This window comes from Andrographis paniculata, unplaced genomic scaffold (assembly GCF_009805555.1).
Source record: "Andrographis paniculata isolate CXL003 unplaced genomic scaffold, ASM980555v1 Contig12END, whole genome shotgun sequence".
NCBI lineage: Eukaryota > Viridiplantae > Streptophyta > Magnoliopsida > Lamiales > Acanthaceae > Andrographis > Andrographis paniculata.
The window spans coordinates 1,036,877-1,064,453 of record NW_026137402.1 but is presented as its reverse complement, the minus strand read 5'-3'; the positions used below and the strand labels follow the sequence as shown (position 1 = coordinate 1,064,453).

The window sequence follows — 27,577 nt, the reverse complement described above, 5'->3', positions numbered from 1 at the left end:
CCGAAACAAATAGTAGTATTTGTAATGAAATAGGTCGTGACAAAAAAATAACTACTTTAGTCAACATTTTTTTTTCAATAATTTATTTGTAACAAATACAAATATTATGATCTGTTGTTATATATATTTATTACGCTTTTCAATCCGAAACAAAAAATTAAAAATCATTTAAATAAAAAATTAATATAAAACAAAAGGTTGTACATTAAAAAAATATCTTCAAATTAAAATTGTTGAAAATATTTTTGACGTTTTCTTCAAATACATTCATCATTAAGTTACCATGTTATCATTTTCTCCTCACACAACACTTAGCAATCTTAAGAGTATATATGATTATTAAAAGAAGATTCCCTCAAGGGAGATTTTGTGGCGATTATGGGTTCCACCTCTCAGCCCTATCGGGGCCATCATCGGTGCGGTTCCCTCAGACCTCAGCCGCCATTTCCCTTCTCTGGCCTAGGGTTTTGCTCCATTTTTTAAGTCTGTTATTCTCTCTTAAAGACCCGTCGATAGTCAAGGACTAGGGTTCAGTGCGTCAAATTTCCGGTGGCTCCTTGAACCAGCATACAGTGGTATAGGGCTCTTATTCTCCCTAATTTCAGTTTCCCGGTGTATTTTGGTCTTTTCTCCTAAGCTCGACTGCTTTCCGGTGACAATCATTTTCCAGTGATTCTGTCATTCTTTGCTACGGCGACTCCCAGGTTCAAGTAACCTCCTCTCTTCCTCTTGGGGTGGCATGGTGACATGGTGTAGCCTTTGAGGTTGGCCTGGTGTGGCCGTGGTGTGGTGGCCTGGTGTGGCCTTGGATTGTATTTGAGTTTTCTCCCTTATTCCTTTCCTTTGGTTCTCTCTTTTTGAGTGGTTTATGTGAATCTCAAATTACACATCCCTGGTTTATTTCTGGTGGTATGTACTTTGTGAGCATCATGTTGTGATTATGCTGTTGTTCTTCAGCTCCATTCAATGGCTAAGAAAAAATTAAAATCTAAATACAGTGCTATGAATACTCATGTCATGAATCAAGAGACAGTCTCCTCCTCTGCTTCTTCAGATTTAGACGATTCTTGTGACGGTGAGTCCTCGAACGACCTCACTGAAGTTGCCCCCATAAATATCCAAAAAAGAGTTGATATCAATGAGGTTGATCAGCCCCGGATTTCAAAAAGTATTGATGGAAAGAAGCCCTCTCAAACAAGCCCTATCTATTGATATATATATATATATATAAAAAACACACATGACTTAATGTAGTTGTGCTTCTATAAAAAAGCAATATTAGTCTAGTGTTTTCTGCATTATGACTGCAAGCCTCTCTATTTGTTTGATTTCACATATGTTAAGTTACATTTGCTCAATTTTGTTGCTTTAGTTTAATGGATTTATTTATTTATGTTCTTTTACAGGTATCAAAAGGTATACCATGTAAAAGACCAAATAGCTTGTGTACGTGTAATCTCTCTCTCTCTTTGTTTTTTTTTTTTAACCTATACACAAAATTGACTTACTGCAGGTACTAATTTAGTTTGATAGCAAAAAAAAGTGTGTATTTTCATTTCATTTCATAATATGCTTATACACTTAGGGAATGAGACATTGTATCACATACCAGTACAATCAATTGACATATTCCTAAATTGTTCCTACTAACTCTAATTTGTTATTTCAAATGCTTTTTTTCATCACTCTTTCACTTGGATCAACTTTCAGTGTGAGAAATGTTAGTAAAAATTTTGGAAAAAAACGAAGAAATTAGATTTAAAAAAATTGTTTCTTGATTTTGCATGCTCTTCAATGTTGTCCTTTAAGATTTTTGCATTCATGTGGTTCCCTTATTTTTTGTATCCACTTCTCCCCATTCCCTCAACAAAAGAAGACCATTAACATGAATGCTCAAGTTGGAATTACATAAAAGATGTATATGGTACTAATGCTTGATGTGATTCACTTCAATAGGGTGGAAACACCACACTATATAAGAGTATTAGTGAATGAAGCTCCATTGGTTTGCCTAATAGCATGTCCTTCTTATTTTATACAATTATAATAAAAAATCATGCAAATTGATATGCATAAAGGGTTGTTGTCATGATGATGACTTACAAAGATTGAAGTTTTACGATCTAAGAATCTAGTTGAAGTATGACTTGAAGTAGTGGATTGTGTGCATAAATAATATTTGATTGCAGAAGTGATCACACTAAGGTTACTGTATTATTTGTGATAACTAAGGTCATGTGTAGGCAATGGATTTGGTTTTAGGTTTAGATACTTGTAAATAAATAGAAATTTCTTGGAGAGAGGTCTTTCCCTATTTTTGAGGGCATCAAATCAACTTGTAGGGTGTTAATAATGAAACTAATAAATTTTTATTTTTGAGAAATGAATTCAAAGTTAATACTAGAATGTCATTTATTTTGCAAGTAGATGCATTCTGCACATGTAGAAATGTTTATCCACTCAATGTGTGATATTAATTTCAATGTTGTGCCAGTTGGTTGACAAATTCGAATCATGCTCAAATACCATATGGACTCTGGGAAGCATGGATAAGGGTTTGAAGGCCAGCTTATCAAATATGGTAAGTGATACTTATTTAGGGAATACTTTTCCTTCTTATTGTTTTCCGTTCACCTAGGGTCTTGTAGTTGAGCTTTGTTTCTTAAGTATTAATTATTGTGAAATGGTGTTATCTTTTGATCAAGAAATTAAGTACCCAAGTGCATGTCAGAACAACTTTGAAGCGTAAGCCAAAATAAACTCAATATCATTATTTAAGAGTTAGCAAAACACTTTGGGTATGTTTGAATGTTTTGGATTTGAAAACTTTTAGGAGATAAATATGTTTTGGTTTTGATTTTTTTATTTGGAGTTTAGGATTTGAAAATAATGGTATTAGGTTAGAAAAAAGATAAAGAAACTTACCCTTCTTTATCTGTGATGATGAGTTGGTGCATTTTCTCTATCAAGATATTGTGGTTATTAGTTTTATAATGGTGTTGTTTGTTAACTATTTTTTTTCAATTGATAAATTGTTTATGGTGGCCAATTCACAAATTTATTATGTGGGACATCAATAAATGGTTAATCGTTTAGGAGTAACAAGTGAATAAACTCAATAATTAGATTTAGGTTCCCTTGGATATAGATGATACATTTGTGTAAAAATAAGGTCATACTTGTTACTTGTAAGTGAAACTTTAAAGTAAATTTTAATAATTTTCTTTTGATGTATGTGATGCAAATTCAAACTTTTTTGTTTTGTGCTTGTGGAAAGTTGAATCTCTCAAATACCAAATTAACATCTGAATATGTTTTTCTTTCAAGCTCTCGCTACTCAACCTTTCAAACAGAATCTCTTTCTATAATTGTTATAGGTGAAGAGAACTTTGTTCTTTGTGATCATGATTTAGAAAGGTATGACCGTGTCAGTTCTTTTGCACCTTACACATTCCGAATTCTATAATTCTGTGTTAATTCATAGATATTGCTCTTATTTTTCTCACTTTTTGATGTGAATGGAAATCAAATTTCACAAGATCTAGTTTCAAAGGTTAGCGAAAGATTTGGGAGCATTTTGAAAGAGACATGTCTACCCTCCTCTCTACCTCTCATCCTATTTCAATTATAATGCTCCTCTTGATTCATATGTTGTTTTTAGAAAATTTCAAATATCTTAAGATATGGTTTAACTAATGATATTTTGATGTTGTGCTATTGTGCTATTAGTGATAGAATAATTCTTCTTTGCATACTTTACTGCACTGAACTTTTCTTTATTTTTTTCAATCATTGTTATTCGTTGTACATATTTTTAATTTGGAATTCTTTTTTGTCTTCTGATTGACGCCATACGACTTGAATCTAGTGAGGACATGTCCATACAATATAGGTCATCTCAATTGTTTTCTGCCAGACTTAGGTTCTATGCATGCAAGTTTGGAACTAGCAAGTTCACCGCTCTGTTGATCGTTCCACACCAACTACATCAGTTATAGAATCTCAGCAGCAGAATGTGAAATTGAACCTTGCTGGCCTACCAAGAAGATAGGTATATTAGATGTTTGATTTAACTTCATCCTTAATATTAATATCATTGTACTGATGATGATGATTATTCTTTTGTGGAGTATAGATCGTTTTATAATATCTTATCTATTTTTGAAGTTATCATCTAATGCTATTTAATGGAACAAAAGATTCCTTTGGTTAATTTAGGTGATGGAGTATCAATGTTATATATTGAATAGAACCAAATATTGTTTTGGTTAATTTATGTGATGGATTATCAAATGTTATGTTTTAGTTTTACATTTAATAGATGGTCCATAGAAGGATTTGATAGAAAATTTTTATTATACTTTTTCATTGTGTATACTATATTCTTGATTGGTTTAATGTGTTAAGCTAGGGGAAGTCTTTTCTTGTGCAATATGTATGAAGTTTTTATGATTTGTATTTATCATTTGGAAATTGATATTTTATATAACTTAATATTTTATTACAGTTGCTTCGTCAAGACCCTAAATGCCTTCCTGGAGATTGCAGAACAACAACCATGTTTGCCCATGAGTCTATCTAGGATTGAAAACTTATTGTCGATCGTATTGAATTTATGCTTTTGTGCATTTTTTAATCTTTTAGATGATGGATATTTTGGGTATACGTATAGTGCTCATTTGGCATGATTGTCGGGAACAACATTGTATTTATATTATTGGCGTGTCGGAGAACGTTGTTGGATCGGCGCCACTTTGTATATTTTTTTGTATTTGGTATAAAAAAAAAATAGGTTTTATGTTATTTGTGATGAAATAATTCTAAACAAATAATATTATTTTTGTTATTTTTGTTGGGTCGTTACAAAAAGTTTTGTTACAATCAGTAGAAAATATAACAATTTTTGTTGTTACGGCTAGTTTCCGTAACAAATACATTTTCTAACGAGATTAAAGTATTTCTAACGTCCCTTTTGTTATAAAAATTATCACGATGAAAGGAAATAATACATGCATTTTGTAACAGATAATTTTATTACAAAAATGAATTAAACCGTTACAAATGAATTTAGCACATGTCTAATATGGGCGTTGACCATCAACTTTTTGTTACAGAAAGTACCGTTACAGAGACTTTTTGTTAATATTTTGTAGCGGTCAAAATTTGTTACAAAGTCGACACAAAAGGCTTCTTGTGTTGAAAAATGAGCATTTGTATCGGCTTTGTCTCCACTACAAAAAGCCTAATTTATGGTAGTTTTGCCTTGATGGGTACCCGATGCTCAATCAGATTTTTATCCAAGATAGATATTAGTAATAATCTCAAGCCAAACAATCATCATGATTTTGAATTAAGGCAACCAACTCTTTCTGTTGGTGAATGGGGAAGAGCCCGCTGACACAGATTTTCCTTGGAGCTTCTTCGGACTCTAAATTGTATTCTATCAATGGGTCCTGAGCCAAGAAAGATGGCTATCTTTTTCAAGAGGTCGGGCCCTCTGAATTGGCCCTCATTACATATCTGCACCTTGGTATCCAACCCGTACTATCGAAAAAATAACTTATTAACATAATACTTATTAATTATCTACACTCGTCAATACTTACATCAACTATAGTAAGACAATCTATTTAGTTATCAAATCCTTGTTAGACAATCTATTTCCCCAAACATCAGTTGTTGATGTAGTGAGGGTGGCACACATTGAAATGCGTGAATCTAGTCCCTTCCTAACAGCATCAAATATTTTGTGACTGCATCTACGATAAAGAAACTGTAGAAATAGTTTTTGGCCCCACTTCAATCGAGGCGGCCATCATGCCCTCCCGCTTGGTCGGCTGTCCTGTAAAACTAGTCATCTTGATATCCACCAAGACTAGATCGGACACTCTTTTACCTAGATTTTTTAGGGTTATAAGCGGTGTAACATTGAAGACTGCTTTATTTTCGATGAACACCTTATCAACTAACTTTTCCAAAGATATAAGGACTCACATAGAGTGCTTGAGATGTGGGGTCATTCTTTCCGAAATTGGTACGAACACCATTGGAGGTGGAGTGTCCGACGCTGAGTCCGAAATGGCTAAAGATGCCCATTCCAACTCTTTTATAGTCTCATCTAAAAAACAAGCTAAAATCGGCTCCTCCTCGCATACATACATTCCCGTCATCCTAACCTGAAAAGGATAATGGATATTTTTCGAAGAATCAGTGGGAAACTTACCTTTGTTTGCTTCCGATGGCAGTCTTTTGAACCTTATAAGTAAGTTGATTTCAGACAGAAAGAATGAGCCAAAAGAGATTTCTAGAGACCATTCAATATCCTTCATTTTTTAGTCAATGTTAATACGATGATAGAACTGGCACCTAAAACACTTAGCCTTTTTATTTAGAGTTTTTGAATACGTAGCCTCGTTATCATAGACTCTCTTAGCTATCCCTTCGTCGCTCTCGGTATCAACTGAAACTTCTAACTTGGGTTGGATCTGCAGGGTCTTCCCTTCTTTGAAACCAGCTACATCACGGGCAGGTTACTGTCTCCGGATAAAGACATACCTGTATTGGCATCACGAATTTGAGTACAATTCATGCCTGGAAATCGAGGGTCGGTATTGGTAGGTAGGAGTCTTCTGTTCCGACTCCATCTATCTAGATTAGTATGATGAGGCTTACACATCGGTTAGTCTTACACCAAGATCTTTTCTTTGACTTCCACTTTGTACGATCCGTATAATTGGTCCCATTTCTCGAATACCCGACCCTCGCACACTCTGAGCCCTTTATTCTTTTGGGTTTTTTTTTGTCTGTGATCTTATGACCTTCTCGACTAGGCCTAGTAGCCATGGTCACTACTGTAACCTTCGGAAATGATTGTTGTTCAACTCCCAAGGTAACATACTTTAGTAGTTCCTCTTTGATAGTCTTTTGAATATCTTTCTGAAAGTGTGTACAATGACTTGTACCGTACGTAAACAAAATTATGTTATTTGCAATAAGTCCTACCTTCGATTTCCTCTTTGGTTGTCATTCGTTGCCCTCTAGGTATCCAAATTTGGCCATCAAACATGGGTGATCTTTTTTGGCCTCCATCCCGGATATGGGCTTAAGTTTTGGACACACATATGGCTTCCCCTTGACGATTTCAGCAACCATTTCTTCTACCTCGCTTGGTCTGTCAAAATTCGGGGGGTATATCTCGGACTCCATACTCTCCATCTGTCGTATCGTTGTACTCCTGAGACTTTGATCTTTTTCATTGACAATGACTCCAACTGACTTATTTTGGAAGCTAATTGTACTAGATTATCAATGTCATAGGCAGTTAAGGCTTTCCGCATATGAGTTATGCATTTTTCAGACCATAAGGTTGGTTGGTTATCTATTCGTCATCTATGGCAGTCAGACATCATTCCTTCATCAGCTTAATTCGCTCGATAAACTGATGGGCACTTTCTTTTGGCATTTTTCTTATTTCCAAAAGGTCCATGAGGGAAACCGTTAGGACATGATTAAAAACCGTGCATGGATGCAACTTCCAGACCTTCCCAAGTCTGTATTTTCCTTGGGTGCAAGTTCGCAAACCATGAGAATGTTGTTTTTTTTAATGGAATTCCAAAAAGTTGGAGCTTAAAATAAGGATTATTCCTAATTTTTCCTAACTGGGCTATAAACATTCCGACATGTTTGACGGTTGAGGCTCCGTCTTCTTCGGAGAATGTATGAAAATCGGGAGGTCAACAGTTTCTCGAGAAAGGTGCTCATTGATGATCCTTTCTGGAAATGGCTTCTGATAGGTTGGCTTAGTTGCCATATAGGGATTCATTCCGATATGCATCGCCAACACTTTCCCAACCTCTTCACAATCAACCCTTAATGGTGGATGGTCATGGATAAAGATAAGATCGTGAGTCTGTCCTCCTGGTCTTTCCTCCTGTGGATAAATCAGTGGGATGACATCCGATCTTTCCCCCAATAGGATGTTGTTGGGATAAGTAAGAGAAGTTTTTCCTCTATCCATCCTATTGAGGGCAGTAACACTTGGAATAGTACTACCCACAAAGGATAGACCGGCAAAATTCGCCTGAAGTCAGGAGGGTGACATCCCTGGTGGTATAGCAATGGACTGCAGGATTACTCTCGATAGGGCTTGGTCGAGCATATTTTGCATCATATTTTTTTTTTATTATGCAACATAGTCTGCACTACTGTTGTTTACTTATTGTACATCTGCTGAACATACGTTAGTTATTTTGCTGGTACCTGGACCACCCCTCCTGGAGTTGGTATAGTAGACGAGGCTATTGACGTAGTGACTCCAATAAAAGTGTTGGAAGTATGTGACTGAGACTGAACTTTCCATATGGATCCTTCCGTTGATTCGGCCGGATCGAAGGCATATGAAATTGATATAGGATCAACAATTTTGTCTTTACTCCTACTGTGGTAGCCAATTTATTTAATTAGATTTCCAACAAAAATAAAGTAGAATTCGAAAATAATTTTGAATTTGGATAATTGGGATTGAGATGGTAGATCTCTAAGCACCGGACCATATTACCTAAATAAAACGGGTAAATATGCAATAAAATAAAGTAATGATCCCCAATAGAATTTTTCTTAAAATTTTGATTGGAATTGAAGATGTTGGCCTTCGTTATTGGCAATGCTTTAAATAGACATCCTCAAAACGACTCTTAAACCCCTTAGTCCGGTTATTCCAATCGTTTGCTACTGCTAGAAGTTCTCTGCTTCATGACCCTACGAATTCAGGACGGCAGTTGCAATGCCCTCAGACCTGCTTGCTATTCGACCATTTTCAATAGCCACTTTTTTCAACCCAACAACTCGTACCAACACGGCCTTATAATTTCGGCAACAGAATTTATGTTGTCCGACTTCATTTTTCCCATTTATTTTCGGTCACTCATGCTTAGGCTTGTGTTCAGTCACTTGGACCTCGGCCCACAACCGACTAGGCTGTCCTTGGGCCAGACCAAAATTGGGCTAGTCTCTCAATGAGTCGTATCTGAAATTCAAAATTAGAGCTCAACAACTTAATTAATCGATTAACTAATTTTATTAAAGTACTTTTATAGGAAATAAATGTTGAAAGAATAAATTTACTGTTCTTTTGGTCATTTTTTTCAATTTTTTAGTATTCAATTTTCTTGATTTATTATAAAATCATGGCAAAATTGCCCATAATTCTCTTGTAATTTTGAAACTCAGTGTAAATCCCCCATTTACTTTAAAAATTGAATGGCGCCCCCTTATACTTTAAATAATATTGCATGAAATCTCTCTATAGTTTCGAAACTCGGCGTAAATCCCCACTTTACTTTAAAAAAAATTGCTTGATATCTTCTTATACTTTCAAAAATATTGCATGAAACTCCACGCCATGCAAAAAATATAGATAAGAAACCATATTCTCATCACACAAGGGAGGTTCCATGGCTCCGATCAAAAAAAAAGGGAGATTCCATGGCCGTGGGGTTTCATGCAACGCTTTTGAAAGTATAAGGGAGTGTCATACAATTTTTAAAGTATAAGGAGATTTTACGTAGAATTTTGAAACCACATGGGAATTATGAGCAAATTTACCTAAAACTATACTATTATTTTCTCTAACAAAATATTACATACAAACTATTGTTCGAATCAAAACATAAATTCAAAAATAATAATAATAGTGAACCAAACACGAAAATTGTGTAATTTTCTCATGCATGCAAAGTCGGTATGTATTAATTTTTGGATATTTTTGGGTATTTCTGCTCAGTTTACTTTAAATTTTATATAATTGTTATAATTTTTTTATATAATTTTACATTCAATAAAATATTTAAATTAAAAATTAAAATACAAAATACAGGCATTAAGGAAAGTTAACAAACAAATTTTTTGAAATTTTTCTTTTAGTGCTATGTATAGCAGCGATTGCAGTCTGAATATTAAATTTAGAGTATGTTGAAAAGCATCTCATGTATATATGTATATATATATATATTATTGTTCGTATTATAGTTGAAAACAAAATCATATAAATTAACTTCCGTAAATATTACTTTAAAATTTAATATATTATACTAATAAACAAATTATATTTAAACAAAACAAAACACGTTTTTTTCCTAAGGAAAAAAAAAAAGAAATAATTTTTAATGGTATATTATTAAAATCCTATACACCATGCTAAAAAAAAAAAAAAACAAAACTCATATATTTCAATAAAAACATATTTTTTTATATAAAATATTTTAAAAATTAAAAGTAATTCAGTCAAATAATATAAGAATTTGTTAAGATACTTTCACAATTATTAATAACTAACAACACAAATCCTCTAAATTTTGAAGAAATACAAGAACACAACCAAATTTTGTATTTTTTTTGTTCTATGTCCTTCCTCTGCAAATCCTTAATCATCCATGATGGTAGACAAATCATTTGGGATTAATATCTATTTTCAATTTTTTTACCATTCACTCTTTTTATTTATTTATTTATTTTTAAATCACATATAATACTTATTTATCGTACAAAATATTACATTAAACAACTTTTTTTTCACAATAAAAACATCAAAATACATAAATAAAAATACAAATACAAAAGAACACACTAATTTAGTGAGAATTTGTATATGTTCATGCTAAGTTTGTTGAAACTGATACTTTTACACTCATAGGAAAATAAAAAATAAAAAAGACAATGCCATTTACTTTCAGTACTAAAATGGCGCCATAGATAATTTTATATAATATTTTCATACTTTTAAACGATACTTTTCATGCTGGATTATTTCGAGGAACAACATAATACACCATTTATTCTAAAATGACATAGTATGTATTCCAGTCTCTATCCAAAGGTCAAGTATATGATGAAGAAGATGAACCTGCATCAAAGCATACATTGAACTTTAAATAATTCTCTTGACGAAACTGTAGAAACAAAATAGAGTAACAAACTAACCTGTGCATAATTTCCATGGACACAACACCGGTTGATCTAAATGATGTAAGAATTCCTAGTAGCAAACAACAAATCAAAATTTTGATTAAGCTGTCCACAAGAAAATTTATCCACGAAAAAGATGATAATGAAAATTGTGAATAATTGCAAACCTTCGGTTTAAAGTTCCAGAATCGCCACAGATTTTCAAAATATTGTTTATTCGATCTTTCGTCTCTCTCGCATTAGGATCATTATCATTGATCTGGAAAGTCCTCAATTGGAAACCGAACAGCAGTAATATATAAAACAACAAAATTTAGCACCTCTATTGAAGAATTAGATAGTTCAACAAATTTTGTACCTAACCCAAAAAATTTTAGTGTTCCATGGATGACGGTATGTTTAATATAGTTCAATACATTTTGTATATGATTCAATACATGTTATTTTCACATGTTATTTACAAATTACGTCAGATTTATTTGTGTTTTTAAAAATATTATTCCGAACTTCTCTATTGTTTACTAAAAAAATTATTATTTTCACCTATTTAAACATTAAGTGAAATCTATCCATCACTAAAGTATAAAAAGTCAAGTATTTAAAATTATTAATTTTTTAAAATAAACCGTCTTTAGTATAAATAGAAAATAACAAAACACGACAATATATATATGAGTAAAAAATAGAGTAAGCCCATAGCAACATACCTTGGATTTTAGTATAAGAGAGAAGTCATGCAAACCATCATACACATCAGACATTGTTTTAGTTCTGTAGAAAATTTTAGCGACAAGACCTGAAAAAGAAGAGGATAATAATAATAATAATAATTGAGTGTTTACTAGAAAAAGTGGGACTATAGTTTTATACAATTCTAATTTAAGAAATTATTTATAGTATTTACTAAATAGAAAATAATAATCTTATAAATTACTATCTCGATTCCAATAATGCATTAGAGTAAAAAGATACTAGGATAAAATAATATATCTACCTTAATGACTCTATCTAACTATATTATTTATGTTTTGATTAATACCTAAAATTATACATAATCTCGCAACCACACCCCAAAGGTATACGAAATATGTTTTATAGTTTATTTAAACGAATAAAATATAATCCAAACAAAAATGTATTGAAGCTAACTAAGTATTAGTTCAAAGAGAGAGATAGTGGATGAATCTTATGTGTGAGAGTATTGCACTCATCCGTGTCGAATCATGTTAGAAAAAATCCAACAATGAATCTTTCATAAGTAAATACAAAAATAAGTGAAGCAGTGGAACATAGAGAAGCCCACAAATGACAAGAGTTTTATATCGTAAGTGATGAATAAATATAATTTGGACACAAAATATTCACATACGAATTAATGAAAGCTCGACTAATTTTATTTATTTCTACACTTGTTTCAATATGATTAAATAATATTTATACTCCCTCGTACAAGATTAATATATCTATTTTACCATATTATGGAGTGTTGAAATCAATATATATATATATATATATTACAATTTAGTAAATGGTCCTCATATAAGTAATAAAACAATCTTGGATTTCATGATCAAATTACCAATATTTTTTAAAAAAATTTTACAATATCTCAATTGTACTTTTAATATTGTTTTACTACAATGCACTCTTATACACTACTTATCATATATTCCTTAATTTGCCTAATAAAAATAATCGAATACATACAAAAGAGACCGAGAGAATATTACATAGATGATAACTATTTAAATTAACTAAAATATAAGCCTAATATACTTTAGCAAAACATCAATGGCAATGTAGAAATTGGAGGAAATTATATCATCGATTATCACTTTTGTTATATAATTTTGCAAGGTTATATTTTAGCTAAGTAAGTTCTAGTTTTGTGAGTTTTCAATTCTAAAATTCCTATATTATAATATTATATGACTATCACGAGAGATTTTAAAATAAAACTTCAAATATACGGCAACTGAAAAGATATGACTATTCTGAATTGAATGATACTAATAATAATAATCAAAAATGTATATCTAATAACCAAACTTGCAATATTTGATGTAATATACCTACCGTATCTCAGTTCCACGCCTCCTCGGAATACTTGAATGTTATTGTAGCACAAAGCTAATGTTGCAATTCCAGCCACCTGCAGATATCATAAATATTAAAGAGCAAAAAAATTGAGTTTCTTAATTTACTCGGAATATAGAATATTTACTATTCAATCTTTTTAACTTTCCTCCAAAAGCATCATACTCATGACTCAATTCCTGTACAAAAGATTTTATCAAATAATTATTTAACCTAAAAAAACATTCAAAACAAACAAACAAAAAACTAAATAAGTTTAAATGTTTGGATGGCCTACTAAATTTCATCTCACATTATTTGATATTGTTGACGAAAATATTTCTAAAACCAATCTAGAATGACTCGTTGTGTTGTGTGCATGTCTATAAATATATATATATACTATTTCATCTTGTAAAATATTATATCTGTACTACTATTCAAACCAAAATCAAAACTAAAATCCCGAAGAAATAAAAAATAAAAAAACACCAACTAAATACATTTATATATTTAGTATAGAAAGTAAACCATATTTAATTTTTTGTTCTAATTTTATGACACCAATTATTCAAATGATTGTTACTACTTTGAGCAATGGAAAGTAGTAATGTGTGAGGCCTCCATGTCACACATCGACTATTTTCATTACCTAAGTGGCATTATAAACATTTTATCTATAAAATACTCGAATTCTAACATATATATATATAGCTCATTTATAAAACTAAAAATGTTTATATTCTTTTTTCAAAAACAAACTCTTTTTAATATTATTGTTTAGTCGGTGAGTTAAAATTGTGTACCTAAAGACAATATTATATTGCTTCAAATCAATTTTACCTTTGCGAAGGCAAAAAAGCGAAACATAATTGGATCACGCAAAGAAGATATGTATATTAGGTAACTCTTCACGTGTAATAGAGCATTTGTGATCATCTCATTGAGACAAAGTAGTGCCTCAGATGAATTATCTTCATCTTTGAAGTCCTGGATTATTGCATGACAAAATAAAAAATAAAAAATAAAAAAAACCAACGAGCATTCATATTGAGTTCATTCACATTAAATATATTTTTAACTATATACCTCAAGTTTGTTGACATATTTACCCCAAATTTGACGGGGCCAGAATATCCGAGGCTTTGGCATCTCATTTATATCTTCGAGATAATCTTTGATAATATCTATTTTCTGCATTAATGTTGAAATTGTTCGGAAATAAAAAAATAAAAATAAAAGACTGAAAATAAAAAGGCAATATAGTTATGTTTTCAATATACTGATAAAAATAAATATGTAGATAATTGTAAAAAATAATATTGACTTTTTTAGTATTTATAAATACAAAATTATCAGTGATAGTACCACATATCTTTTAATATTTATTTTCAATACATAATATATGGAATTCATTTAATATAGATATCAATTACATTAAGATAATCTTTCAATAATCTAATATTTGAAATTTTTCATTCTATAAAATGGCATATTTATCAGCATCGTTAAGAAATACCATAACAATTGAAATATGTATATAATAATCAATAATTTTAGTAAATGCAAAAGTTTAAATTGGTAATATTAATGATTGAATAAAAATAAATTAAAAAGCTTTCAAAATAATTACTTTGAATTTAAGAGAAGATATTTTACCGGGAGAAAGTAAAAAAATGTTTAATACAATGCTCATTTATTTTGCTAGAAATTCATGCCTTTGTTTTGTTGTAGTTTGGAATTTTTTTATATTTTGAAATAGTATAAATTATTAATTATACTAATTATTTGATTTTATATAAAAATAGGTAATTGTGATATTTCTAATAGATTTTTTTTTTTTTTTTGCACGTGATATATTAGTAGGAAATTAGATGTACCATATCAAATTTTAAAAAAAATAAAAAAAAATACTATAAATAAATAGTAAAAACTGATAAGAGAACATAATTTTTCATTTTATATATCTCAACAAATATTGTACCTGAAGAAATAAGCCCACTCCGTCGCAAAGATCATCTGAAACTATATCTTGTTTACCACATCCATGTAATATCTTCAACATCCCTATTGCAACAAGTCCAAGCACATGATGGCAATATTCATCGTAATCATCTAAAGTTTCGATCTGAAAAACCAAAATGATATATATATAGCTATTAATTAAATTTGGTCAAAACACCTATTAATCATAGTAATATATATTGTGAATGTATGTATGTACGTACGTATACCTCTTTACTAATAAATTTTGTCATTCCCTCGCCCATTCTCATAGTAATATCCTCTATCGTCTCTTGATACCTGTCAGAAGGAATTGAATTAAAAATCACAAAACAAATTTATAAATTGTCCACCTAGGAAAAAAATGTAGTGTATTTGCTTGACTCTTTAACTTTCGTCTTGCAATTTACCGATTTTTATCCTTTTTTTTTTTACTATATATGATAATTATGTATATACATTCAAAAAATTTATTTTTATATAACTAATTCATGTTAATCAAACATAAAATATAATTTCTTCTATTTAACTGTATATTATATAAAATTTTATAATTTACAAAATGAAATCCTTATTAAATATCTTATATTGACTATAATTTTTAAAATACACTACTTACTTTTTACTATTATTTTTAATATTTTTTTAAGTAAGTTAATCATTGGATATGATATTTTATTAAAATAAGAATATTAAATATAATATTTTAGAGAAAAGTGTGTTTGTTTTGATGAGTTTTGAAAAAAATTAGTTTCGGTTTAGTATAAAAATAATGTTTGATATGATATTTTGTGAAAAAAAAATGTATTTTTTTCGAAAAATGCACAATCCAAATAGTAAAATTTGGGAAAACTCGACCAGAGAAACATATAGAAATAGTAAAAAAAAACACCAACCAAACTCAGTGGTGGGTGTCTTTTTGGTGTGATTGTGTTTTGATTTATATTGGGAAAATGTATCTTATTTCAAAATTGCTATTTTTTAATTTTGGAATATTTTAAAAATTTTGGGACTTTTCTATTAGTTATATATATATATATATATATATGTGTGTGTTTAACCTTTTTAAATAAGATTTATAAAATAATTCTATATAATTAAAAAATAATTAAATAATCACAAAAAAAGTTGACTATTTAACAATGGCACAAAAACTAGACAAAATAAAAATATTGGGATGTAAAATTATATTTTTAGAAAAACTGTGATGGATACATAAAATAAAATAAAATAAGAATTGAAGAAATTTTAAAAAATAAAAAATAAAAACTATACTAGAAGTCTCCGTGTGCATTTTTCTGGGTGTGTTTTTTTTTTTTTTCATATCAAAATTTTTATTATTAATTAAAATATATTCTTTTAAAAAAATATCAAATTAAAATTCTATTTAAATTAAAACTTGAATTACTAACCCAATTTCAAATCAAAGAGGTATTTGACAATTAGCTGTTAGTCGATTTGATTAGCTGAATATAGTAGTTGTTTGTGTTAAAATGTTTAATAAAATAGCAATTTTGTATTAGTTTTTTATACGTAAAATAATAATTAATGACATTTCATATATTTTTTAAAAATATTTAATTGAGTTTTTTCGATTGGTGGATTTTTTAAAAATTTTTATTAATAATTATTAAAAATTAGAAAAATTAGAAAAATTTTATTAATAATATTTATATTTATTATTTTTTAAATGTTTTTTAAAAAATTAATGTAACTTTATTGAAAGATATAATTTTTTTCATTATAACGAATATAAATATAAAATAACAAAACTTATTAATATATATATTTTTATTAGAATAATTTTTATTTAATGTATACTTTCATTAAATTTATAATTATAAATAAGTATATTTAGTTTTAATAAGTTACTAGAAGATAATATATTCAAATATTCAATAAATAGTGTAATGAAAAATATATTAACATATGTGAAGAATTAATTAATTTTAAGGACATATAAAGAATAGAAAAAAAAAATAAAATGAAAAAACTAATCTGAAACGTTGAAATATACAACGTTTTTTAAATTAGGATTTTGGGTCCAATAAGGTAAACTGCTAATTTACCAAACACTAAAATTAATTGAATTACTGGTCAAACAGCTAAAAGTTCCAAATAAACTCAAGAATTTGATTTGGTCTTAGTACTATTTATCATTCTTCCCCTAAACCATTTAATCAAGCTTTTGTGTTTTATTTGCTCTTGTGATTGTAAAAATTACATTAATTTTTTTGTTAATATCTTCTAAATTTAAACACAATGGATTTGTAAATAAATAAAAAAAAATTATTCATTCACGATTTTATAAATCTCCTCCTCCGATAAATAATAATAATTTTGCCACTATAATTAAATCACACCCTCAATTTCAATTAAAATATTTCATGAATTTTTCATAGTACATCTATTTTATTTTTTTACATATTTTATTTTTATATTAAAATATATTATTTGTTAGTTTTTATATCACCCAAAGTTGTTTAATTCTGGAAGACAGATAAAGTATCATAAAAATATATCAAACTTTTTATTTAAAAATATCAAGTATTTATTTATTTCATATTAAATGCTATTTCAAACAAATTTTTTATTATTTCAAAATCTCAACTCAAATTCTAGCAAATTTAAATAATATTTTGATATAATATTTTATAAAAATAAATAATATATTTTTATTAAAAATCATTATAATTAAATAGTATAAATTTTAATTTGAAATACAAACCAAACACGTCGTTCTTTTCCTTTAGAATTATTTTTATTTAAGGGTTTCAGCTTTAATTTTAATAACTATTTGATATAATGATTTTTATATATATAAATATAAATATTTATAAGATAACATAGCAACTGAATATTAAAAAAAAAAAAGAAAAAAAAAAAAAAAAGGAAACCCAATGGTTGTGTTTGCTTGTAAAATTCTCACCTTATTTTTTAATTCATTCTTTTCGTTTGAATTCAAATTATTGTTTTTATTATTGTTCGTATATCTACTCGTAAGTATTTTTTTATTTTATTTTAATAAAAATAATCATACACTAATACCAAAATATTTTTAATTTTTACTTAAATTACAAATATACTATTACACATACAATTATTTTATATATAAAATCAAAATAAAAATATCAAAACTTTTTATACACTTCTATTAATTAATAAAATATTATTATTTATTAATTTATTACAAAATCTAAAGAGTGGGATTGAGTGAGTATTATTCATAGAAACAAATTTATGAAAAATATCAAATGAAATTTTTATTTTTATTTTTATTTTGTATTATAAATATTGCATCCATATATATTTATATCATATTCCATCTGTCCGTCTTTAAGGATCACAGCGTCGTTGTACTTAATATTTAAAATATTATCATATTTATATAAGGTTTTTTACAAATATCCTTACACTAATAGAAGTATTTTTGTAATTTTTTTTAATTTAACTATATTTTGATATAATAATTAATATTTAAATATCAACACAAAAAAATAAATAAATAAGACTCTTAAAGTGAGAATTATATAGTTATTTAAATTTAAAAATTTATTATTAAAAAATTCAAATATTCAAATCCCACAAACAAACACAATTACTGTTTTGCTCTATATGCTATTCTGATCCAGAAATTATAAATTTAATTATAATACAATCACCACATAACTGCTTACTGAAATTTATTCCACTAATTAATTATAAAACTTACACGTAATGTGCATTTTAAGTTTGATAATTATGTATTTGCAATTAAGTCATTCTTACGGATTTTTCTGGAAATACACAAATTACAGCTATTAAGGTCATTATATTATCCCAACTTTTGTTGACAATTACGTCATCCATCTTTTTGTATATTACAAAAATAATCAACCCAAATATGTTTGCCATATACTTATTTCCTATAAAAATATATTGGTTGTGTCTATTTATTGGATGTGTTTATTTAGTGTTTCAATTTGAAGTAATTTCTGCGAAATATGAAAAATAATATTTTATTTTAATTATTGACTTAATTAAAATTATATTAACAAAAAGTTATTGAATAAATAAATTGATTATATTTTCACCAAATATCATGTTCAAATTGATATTCAAACCCAAATCAAAAGAATCAAATTAAACTAAACTTCAAAAGAATAGACTAAGGTATATCTTTATTTTGGTAAAATAATTTTTTAAACTCATGTTTTATAAGTAAAAACGATACTATATTTTTATTATAAGAAAATGACATTACATAATAAAAAATATTGGGAAAAAATATCAGAGGAAACCAAATCCAAACAAAAAAAAAAAAAATCATAATCCTCCCTTCGTCCTATAAGTAAATATCCATTTGCTTTTTGCAAATATTTTTAGAAATATTAGTATTATAGTGGGATATAGTAGGAATAAAGTAGAAATAACTTAAATAACTTTATTAGTACGTGTGATATAAAGGTAATGACATTTGTGTAATATATTGTAAGATATAAGGGTATTTGTAATGTTAGGTAGATAGTACAATTACTAAAAAATAAAATGGATACTTTGTTATGAGACAGACTAAAATGGGAAAATAAATACTTTGTTATGGGACGGAGTGAATAATATATTTCTTACGTCCCCAAAAAAGTATCATTTATTTATTACACGAAAAAAATTTTATATTAATATTATATTGATTTATAGTAAAAAAATAATAAAATATTCCTATTAGTATTGTGTAATATATAAAAATAATAAAATTTATATTAAATATTGTAAATTGTAAAAATATTTATTACGTAGTACAATTTTTAAATTTAAAAAGACAGCTTTATTTTGGAATGAATATAAATGAAAAATTGTATTCTTATAAGATCGATGGAGTATAATTTTCCTGGTCTATTACTACCGGCTCTAAAATTATATGTATTTAGATTTTTTTTATTTGAAATTTTGAATTGAAACAAATGTTTTATGGATATAAATAGATACTTATATGATTTTCAATATATAATTAATTTTCGTATAAAATGCAAAATAATTAATTAATTGAATATTTGAAAAGGAAAAGGAAAATATAAATATGTAATGGAAATTACAAGTAAAAAGAAATGTTTACATACTTGTGATCAAGCTCGAGAAAAGCAGTGGAAACGTGATGGAAATCGTCCATTAGAACTTTGTAGTCCTTCGTGCCACCTGATGTGTAAACAATATAAGAGATGTATTTTTTCGATCAAAAAAAATATATATAAGAGTTGTATTTTTTAATTACTTTGTATATGAAAAATGTTTTTCTTTTGTCTTCTTTTGGAATTTGTTTTAATTTTTTTATTGCGATTTTTATATAAAAATTATATTATTTTGGCTTACAAAAAATATGACATGGAAATTACTATTTGAACAAATAAAGTCAACCCCAAAAGATATGTTTATATTTTTATTTTTTAAAGTTGTTTTTGGGTGTTTATGGTTTATTTATTTATTTGTATTTTGTGTTTTTGTTTAAATAAGTATTTGATATATTTTTAAAGAAAATAATGTATTTTTATAAATAATTAAGATATTTAAATAATAAAAGAACGCAAAAAAGAAAAAACCCTTCAATTTAAACAAAATCTTTATTTTGGAATTCTATTTTAGTTTTTTTTTCAAGTGATAGTAAACAAATTAAGAAAAAATAAATCATAGGTTGTGTCTTTTTGTGTTTTTGAATATTTTGACTTCTATTGAATTTTTAAATAAAATAATTGTTGAATATAATATTATATAAATATAATGTGTATATTGTTATTGAGATACTAATATTGTTTAATTGAAAAATAAAAATAGAAAAGAATAGAATTATAATAGTTTATATTCTCTCTGTTTATTAAGATAGTTTTACCATTTAATTTATTCATCAAAGAATATTTTTTTAGCAAAATTTTTCATCAAATATTATTTTTATATTAACCTCAAACCAATTTTTTTTCAAACTCATCAAAGAAATACACCCATTATGTTTATACCGGAAAAAAAAGGCATTAATTATTTTTAAAATTTTTATTCACTTTTTCTTTTTTCATTTATTTATACAAAGACCAATGGTTCTCACATATTTTTAACAGTCAACATGTACTCCAGTTTTTTACATAACATCTTTACCAATTTTATGAAAATTTCAATTGTACTCCTACATATTTTCTAATATATATATACAAAAACAAAAACAACATTAAAATGTTATTTTTCTTAATATCTGTCGAAAAAGTTTGAGCATGTTTCTAGAAAATTTTTGTTATTTAGACTATATGTCCTAAAAAATATAAATTATCTTATAAAATACCATATTAAATATTATTTAAATAAAAATTTCACAATTCTAAATTCAATCTTGAGAGAAAAGAAACATTTTCAAGTTTATAATTTAAAAAATATAAATTGTACGGTACATGAATATATATATATACCAGGGGCGGTTGTACGGGGGCAACCTCCCCCCACTCCACCCCCTTATAATTTTTAATTTTTATTTTATAATATATAATATAAAAAATAATAAATAAATTAAAAAATTGTAAAAAATTGATAGAATATTTATGTGAAAATTTAAATTTTGAATAATAAAAAAATTTATATCATAATAATTTTTTGATAATATAAAAATAGATATGAACAAAAAAGTAATAAATAATAATAAAAAAAAAATCTTCAAAAATTTCTCAACCAAATACACCGAAAATGATATTTTTAACAGCTTTTTTTTTTAATAAATGTTTTTATTATTTATCAATTTCATATAATACAAAATTCATCTTGTAATATGCAGTTGTCAATGTAGATTGATATTTCATTTCGAAATATGATAACTTCATTGATAAAATTATTGGATAAAAATAGATGATGATCGTTTCAAAATTTTAAAAATTAGCCCCCCCCCTTTCATCCTGGTTTGGTTACGCCTCTGGTGTATACTGAAAATATAAGTGAACAAGTTTACACGGGTTGTTTGATTTGAAATTCAAATTAATTTTTGTGCAATCAACAAGTTTCAAATAAAAATATATTATTTTTTATCATAAAAAAATAATACTATTTTTTATATAAAATATTATATTAAAATACTATTTAAAATTATATAAAAGTTAACAATAATATAGGGTTGTTTAGTTTGATTGGAGTGAAAGTTTGAATGGGGTTTGTTTAAGCTTTGGGGTGTGTTTGGTCTGTGTTTTGATTTGAAAATTTTTTTTATATGACGTATAAGAAATTGTACAAGTAATATAAAAATAAAGAAGATGTGTAATATATTAATTTTTTGAAAAAATATTATCAAGAATTTTGTTTAAATGAACAAAACTTTGATAATTCTGATTTAGATAATAGTGTTTTGTGATGATAATAGTGTTTTGTGATGAAGAAAAATATGTAATTTTATTGGAAACCGTCAAATACAACTATTGTGTTCTTGGTTCCTTTAAAATTATTGATTTTGTCTTGTTAAATGCTTCTAATAAATTCTAACAAATCGAGGAATTAATCAATCGGTGCAAATTACGCATGTTTTACTTTTTAACAAAAACTTACATGAAAAATGCCAATCTCTGTTGTATATATGACGATGGAAAGCCCGTAAAATTGGTGCTTTAACCTCTGTTTCTATGCTCGAATCATCCTCTTCAGGGTAGAAAATAAATAAATAAATAAATAAGATCAATATCACGAGCTAAGTTATTAACAAAACGACTCTTAAAAAATAGATCTTACCAATGGTATCGAGTGCTCGAAGAACGAGATAGAATACGCAAATCTGAAAATTTTAGGATATAATAAATAACTTGTAGATCCCTATAGATTAAAGACAAAAACAAACACACTAATTTTTTTGTTCATGTAAATAAGATTCATCGTAAATTTAGGTTGTGGTTTGAAATTAATTTAAAATGTGATATTGATTTAAATTTTTGTTTAAAAAATATTTTGATGTGATGTTTTGTGAAAAAAATAGTATATGTTTATTAAAAATTGTGTAAAACGAATAGTATTAATTTTGGTTTAAAATACTAAAGGAAGAAACCCTAAAGTTGATTTTGGTTGCAAATTAGAGTGTAGAGTTTGAAATTTAATTGTTGAATGATAAGATAGTATTAATTTATCATAAGTTGAAACCAAAACTTAAATCCAAAAATTAAAATCACTTGCAAATAGAACACACTAATTTTTAAAATATATTTTGAATGTTTTAAAATTTATATTTCTAATACAGTACATTAGATTAAATTCTCTAAAGAATAAATAAACATATAATTCCATACATTAACATACATTAGTTTATAAAATATAAAAAAAATTAAATATATATATTTATATGAGATAAAATAAAATAAAATAAAATATTAAAAGTGAGCTTCAACTTAAAAAAAAAAAAAAAGAAAAAAAAAGAAAGAAAGGGAGAAATATATTAGATTTAAAAAATTAAAGCATAGCTTAGAATTAACTTGTAACCAAAACAATAACAATTGTTAATCTAAATTCAATTTAAAAATAGTTCATATCTAATTTATTATTGTTTTTTTTTAAAATTAAAATTAGCATTATTCTAATCACAAAACATTTAATAAAAATATACTTCATCCGTCTCAAAACTATATTTGAAATTGACGGGAATTAAAAAATAATAGTATTATATTGATAATGGATGTAAAAGTAATTTTAAAAGATCAAAATACTCCTACTTTATGTAATATTATATTTATTTAATAATAAATAATATTGTTTTCGCACTTAATTATGTGCGTCATTAATTCACTTTTATATTTTTAATTTTTTAATTTTATATCACAAATAATTAATTATATTCCCTTCAGCTAAAATGACCTCTTTGGTTAAGAATATTGTATTTTAGCTAGTATAATTTAATATGTTAATAATAATTGTTATGATATTATTTTATTACTTTTTATATAAATGCTATTGTTAGTATTTTAAAATAAGAATTAATATATATAATTAAAAAAATTTAATATAGATCTTTAAAAATTATTTTATAAAGAATAAAATTTTATGTTATACAAATAAATAAAAATATATATATTTATTTATCTATGATTAACATAAACTACTTCTAGTTTGTTTGATTGAAAGTACAAGGGAGCAGTCATGCAATTTTTAAAATAAATAGGAGATTTACGTTGAATTTCGAAATCACAAGGAGTTATGAACAATTTTACCTATTATTTATATACTCCCTCCGTCTCATAACAAACTATCTATTTTTTCATTTTAGTCCGTTTCAGAATAAAGTATCAATTTCTTGTTTTAATAATTGTACTGTCTACTTATCATTACAAATATCCTTACAACTTACAATATATTACACAAATGTCATTACATTTATATCACACAATACTAATAAGGTTATTTTAGTCATTTTTATTTTATTCTTACTACATCCCAGTATATTATTAATATTTCTAAAACTCCGTAAAAAAAAAACGGATATGTAATTATAGGACGGAGGGAGTAATTTTTTATTAATATTTATCGAAAATTCGGTCACATAAATTGTTGGTTGAACAAATCCAGAAACAAATGATGTGTTTGTTTGGGAGATTTTCTCCAATTTTCATTATTTAAAAAAAAAATCGACAAACATCAAATCAAAAATTTATATTTTTTTAATATTATATTAAAAATTAATTTTACATTCAAAATATCACATCAAATACTTATTTATATCTTAAGTATTACAATTCCAAAACTTTTACTGTTCAAATGAACTCAAAATTCAAAGCCCAAGCTAGAAAAAGGTAAGGAACGAGGGCAGGGAGTGACTTACAGCGTCGCGAAGATGGGCGTCGATGTGGTGCAGAGCGAAGGGAATGAAGGGAACATTATTGAACATAGAGTAACAGAACCGCCAGTGCGGCGGCTCCGTCGGAAACTGCTTCACCATCATCATCATCGCCACTTTCATCTTCACCACCGCCAACACTTCATCCCCACACCTCCAAATACACCAAAATATTTCCACCAATTTCAACACCAACCATTCAAACTTCCTGCGCACGCCGCCGCGCACCAACTCTCCTGCTGCTACTGCTGCTGCTACAAACACTACATATATATATATATATATATATATATTTCCAACGAATTATAGCAGACTTCATTTCATTTCAGGATTGCAATTCAAATCAAAAAATCCGATTCGGAATCAGAAAAATTGAGAATAAACAAATAGAATTAGCTGCGCATGGTCGTTCCAGAGAAACACAAACGATTTGAATTGAAATTGAAAACAACAACACTTGAGAATGTACTTACTGATTACGAATATGGATGGGTGTCTGGTTTCAGTAATGAGATCTGTAAAGTAACTACTACAAGTGCTCGATCGATCTCCAGAAACTTCCTGTAATTTAGCAGAGGGAAGCTGAAACTATCATATCACGTTTTGTTTGTACGCACTCACACACCCGCACTAACATTGTCAATTTATATACACAAGGTTAGAGCAGTTAAACGAACCGAGCTGTTCGTGAACTCAGCTCGATTCGACTCGGTTATAGCATGTTCGCGAACGTTAACGAGCCGAGCCGAACAATATAAACAGGTTCGTTTGATTAACGAACGAGTCCGAGCTTTGTTCGCGAACGTTTGCTAACGATTCGTTTAAATAATATATTTATTATAAATATTATACATACATATAAAATTATAATTTATAAATAAATAAAAAAATAAGGCAAATAAGCTCGAACGAGCTTAATCGAGCCTAAATGAGTCGAACACGAACACGAATACGAGCTCAAACAACAAAAATTCTTAACGAGCCAAACTCGAACACTACGAACGAGCTCGAAAGCTTAACGAACGAACACGAGCCTTGTTCGCGAACGTTAACGAACACTTAAAATTTGGCACGACTCGGAGCGCAAGGGCAACCAAGACCTTAAAATATTATTTTTAATTGCGATTTAAAAAAGAAAATTACTTTAAGTTGTATTTTAAAATTTAATTTTTTTATTTTAATTAAACTATTTAATCATCTTAATTTATAATTATTTTTATTAAATAATATTATTTTTACTAATACATTTTTTAATTACTTACTATTTACCCAATACCTAAAATTTCGTATCTAACACAATTTAAGTAGAACAAAGAGAATAATAAAAAATACAAAATATTTTTATAAAAATAAAAATAAATTTCAAATACTTATTAAAAAATTTAATATCAATCCATTCAAAAACTGCGTGACGAAACCCTCCATAAGAGATTTTGTTTAGATAGAGAGTTTCAGAGGTTTTTAGAAGTAAAAAAATAAATAATTAATTAATATTTGATATAATATTTTGTGAAAAAAAAAATATATTTAATGTGATATTTATTAAAAAATTAAATAATATAAAATGAGTTAAATCGAGCAAAATAAACAAAGAGATACATATTTTAAAAATAATAGTATCATATATGTAAAAGGTCCTACATCTTATTGTTGTTACAATATTCTTTGAATTTATATATTTTTAAAACTAGTTAATCCCTGTTATATATGCAGGGATTTTAAATAGGAGTAATACTCTTCCATTCTCATTTAATTCTGTCTCACATAATTTGTCAATTTTTTTAAATATAATTATACACTTTAATCATATTTTAAAATTTTTTATTTAAATTAAATTATTCAGTCATTTTAATCTTAATATGTAATTAATTTAAATTATAATTATTTTCACTAATATACTTTTTACTTTTTTTTACTAATTACACAATATATAAAAACTAAATGAGACAAATTAGTTGGAAAGATAGAGTATATGAAGTATATATTTTTAATTTACATACTCCCTCCGTCCACACACAAAGTAAACATTTACTTTTGGAGCGGTGTTTAATAAATAATAATATTTTAATTATAGTAGGTAGTTAAAAGTAGTGTAACGACATTTTTACCCTTACTTTTTGGTGTAAAAGTAATGATGTGATGTAAAGGTATTTGTGGAAAAAAGTAAGGTATTTAATGAAATGTTTACTTTTTAATTGGACATTCTAAAATAAAAATATGTATACTTTCTAACTGGACGGAGGGAGTATATACTAATAAATATACTTAAAATTATTAAAATTGTAAAATGTCAAAATAAAAATATATTGTTCATTTGATTGTTTTTTGTAATATTTATAATAATGGAATATTATTTTTATTTATTTGAAATGTTACTATTATGTCATTTAAAGTCTTTCAAATACAACTTGAGTTTGAGTAAATATTAAATCTATTACTTACTACAAATATTTTTAAGTTTATGATTATTTATATCGATATTATTATATCAAATTAAAATAAAATAAAAAATAATATTTTCTCTGCTTATCAAATATATTTTTATTTTTTTAATGTTTGTCTCATTAAATTTATCCTATTATTAATTTCGACAAAATCAAAATATAAATATTTAACTATAATCTTTCATTCAATATTTACTTATAAAACATATCACTGTTATTAAACTATATTCATATTTTTCTTTCCTCATGCTCTTTAAAGTTTTACAAATATCTTTAACTATCT

At 26.8% G+C, this 27,577-nt stretch overlaps 1 protein-coding gene and 1 long non-coding RNA gene across 7 annotated transcripts; one reads left to right on the top strand and one right to left on the bottom strand.

Moving 5' to 3' along the window:
• The first annotated feature begins 329 nt into the window (after positions 1-329).
• LOC127255365 (uncharacterized) lies at positions 330-4,745 on the top strand. Of its 4 annotated transcripts, none has more exons than XR_007839612.1 (6): positions 330-575; positions 671-1,075; positions 1,407-1,446; positions 2,495-2,581; positions 3,917-4,051; positions 4,508-4,745. It is a non-coding gene; the product is annotated as an uncharacterized LOC127255365 (long non-coding RNA). The 4 variants fall into 4 exon arrangements; XR_007839615.1 differs by having other exon boundaries at positions 330-909; positions 999-1,075; XR_007839611.1 differs by having other exon boundaries at positions 330-1,075.
• A 5,872-nt stretch (positions 4,746-10,617) lies between these two features.
• LOC127254083 (squalene synthase 8-like) lies at positions 10,618-25,457 on the bottom strand. 3 transcript variants are annotated; one of them, XM_051278970.1, is made up of 14 exons: positions 25,324-25,457; positions 24,836-25,113; positions 22,765-22,807; positions 22,585-22,674; positions 20,139-20,214; positions 15,273-15,342; positions 15,023-15,166; positions 14,128-14,232; positions 13,882-14,028; positions 13,039-13,114; positions 11,670-11,758; positions 11,130-11,221; positions 10,978-11,032; positions 10,618-10,900 (listed from the first exon to the last, which is right to left on the bottom strand). In XM_051278970.1, coding segments are annotated over exons 1-13 (1,230 nt in total). In that variant the 5' UTR covers positions 25,325-25,457; the 3' UTR covers positions 10,618-10,900; positions 10,978-11,013. The 3 variants fall into 3 exon arrangements, 2 of the variants coding, with proteins under 2 accessions (XP_051134927.1, XP_051134933.1); XM_051278976.1 differs by lacking the exon at positions 13,882-14,028; XR_007839406.1 differs by lacking the exons at positions 10,618-10,900; positions 10,978-11,032 and adding an exon at positions 13,187-13,238 and having other exon boundaries at positions 11,170-11,221.
• Between the last annotated feature and the right edge of the window lie 2,120 nt (positions 25,458-27,577).

What these genes read in the sequence shown, in the direction of transcription:
- LOC127254083 (XM_051278970.1), bottom strand. An exon ending in AGGCGTGGAACTGAGATACG is followed by an intron (nt 11,759 to 13,038) that starts GTAGGTATATTA and finishes CTTCTTTTTCAG; the next exon opens with GTCTTGTCGCTAAAATTTTC. An exon ending in CTCTTATACTAAAATCCAAG is followed by an intron (nt 11,222 to 11,669) that starts GTATGTTGCTAT and finishes AGGACTTTCCAG; the next exon opens with ATCAATGATAATGATCCTAA.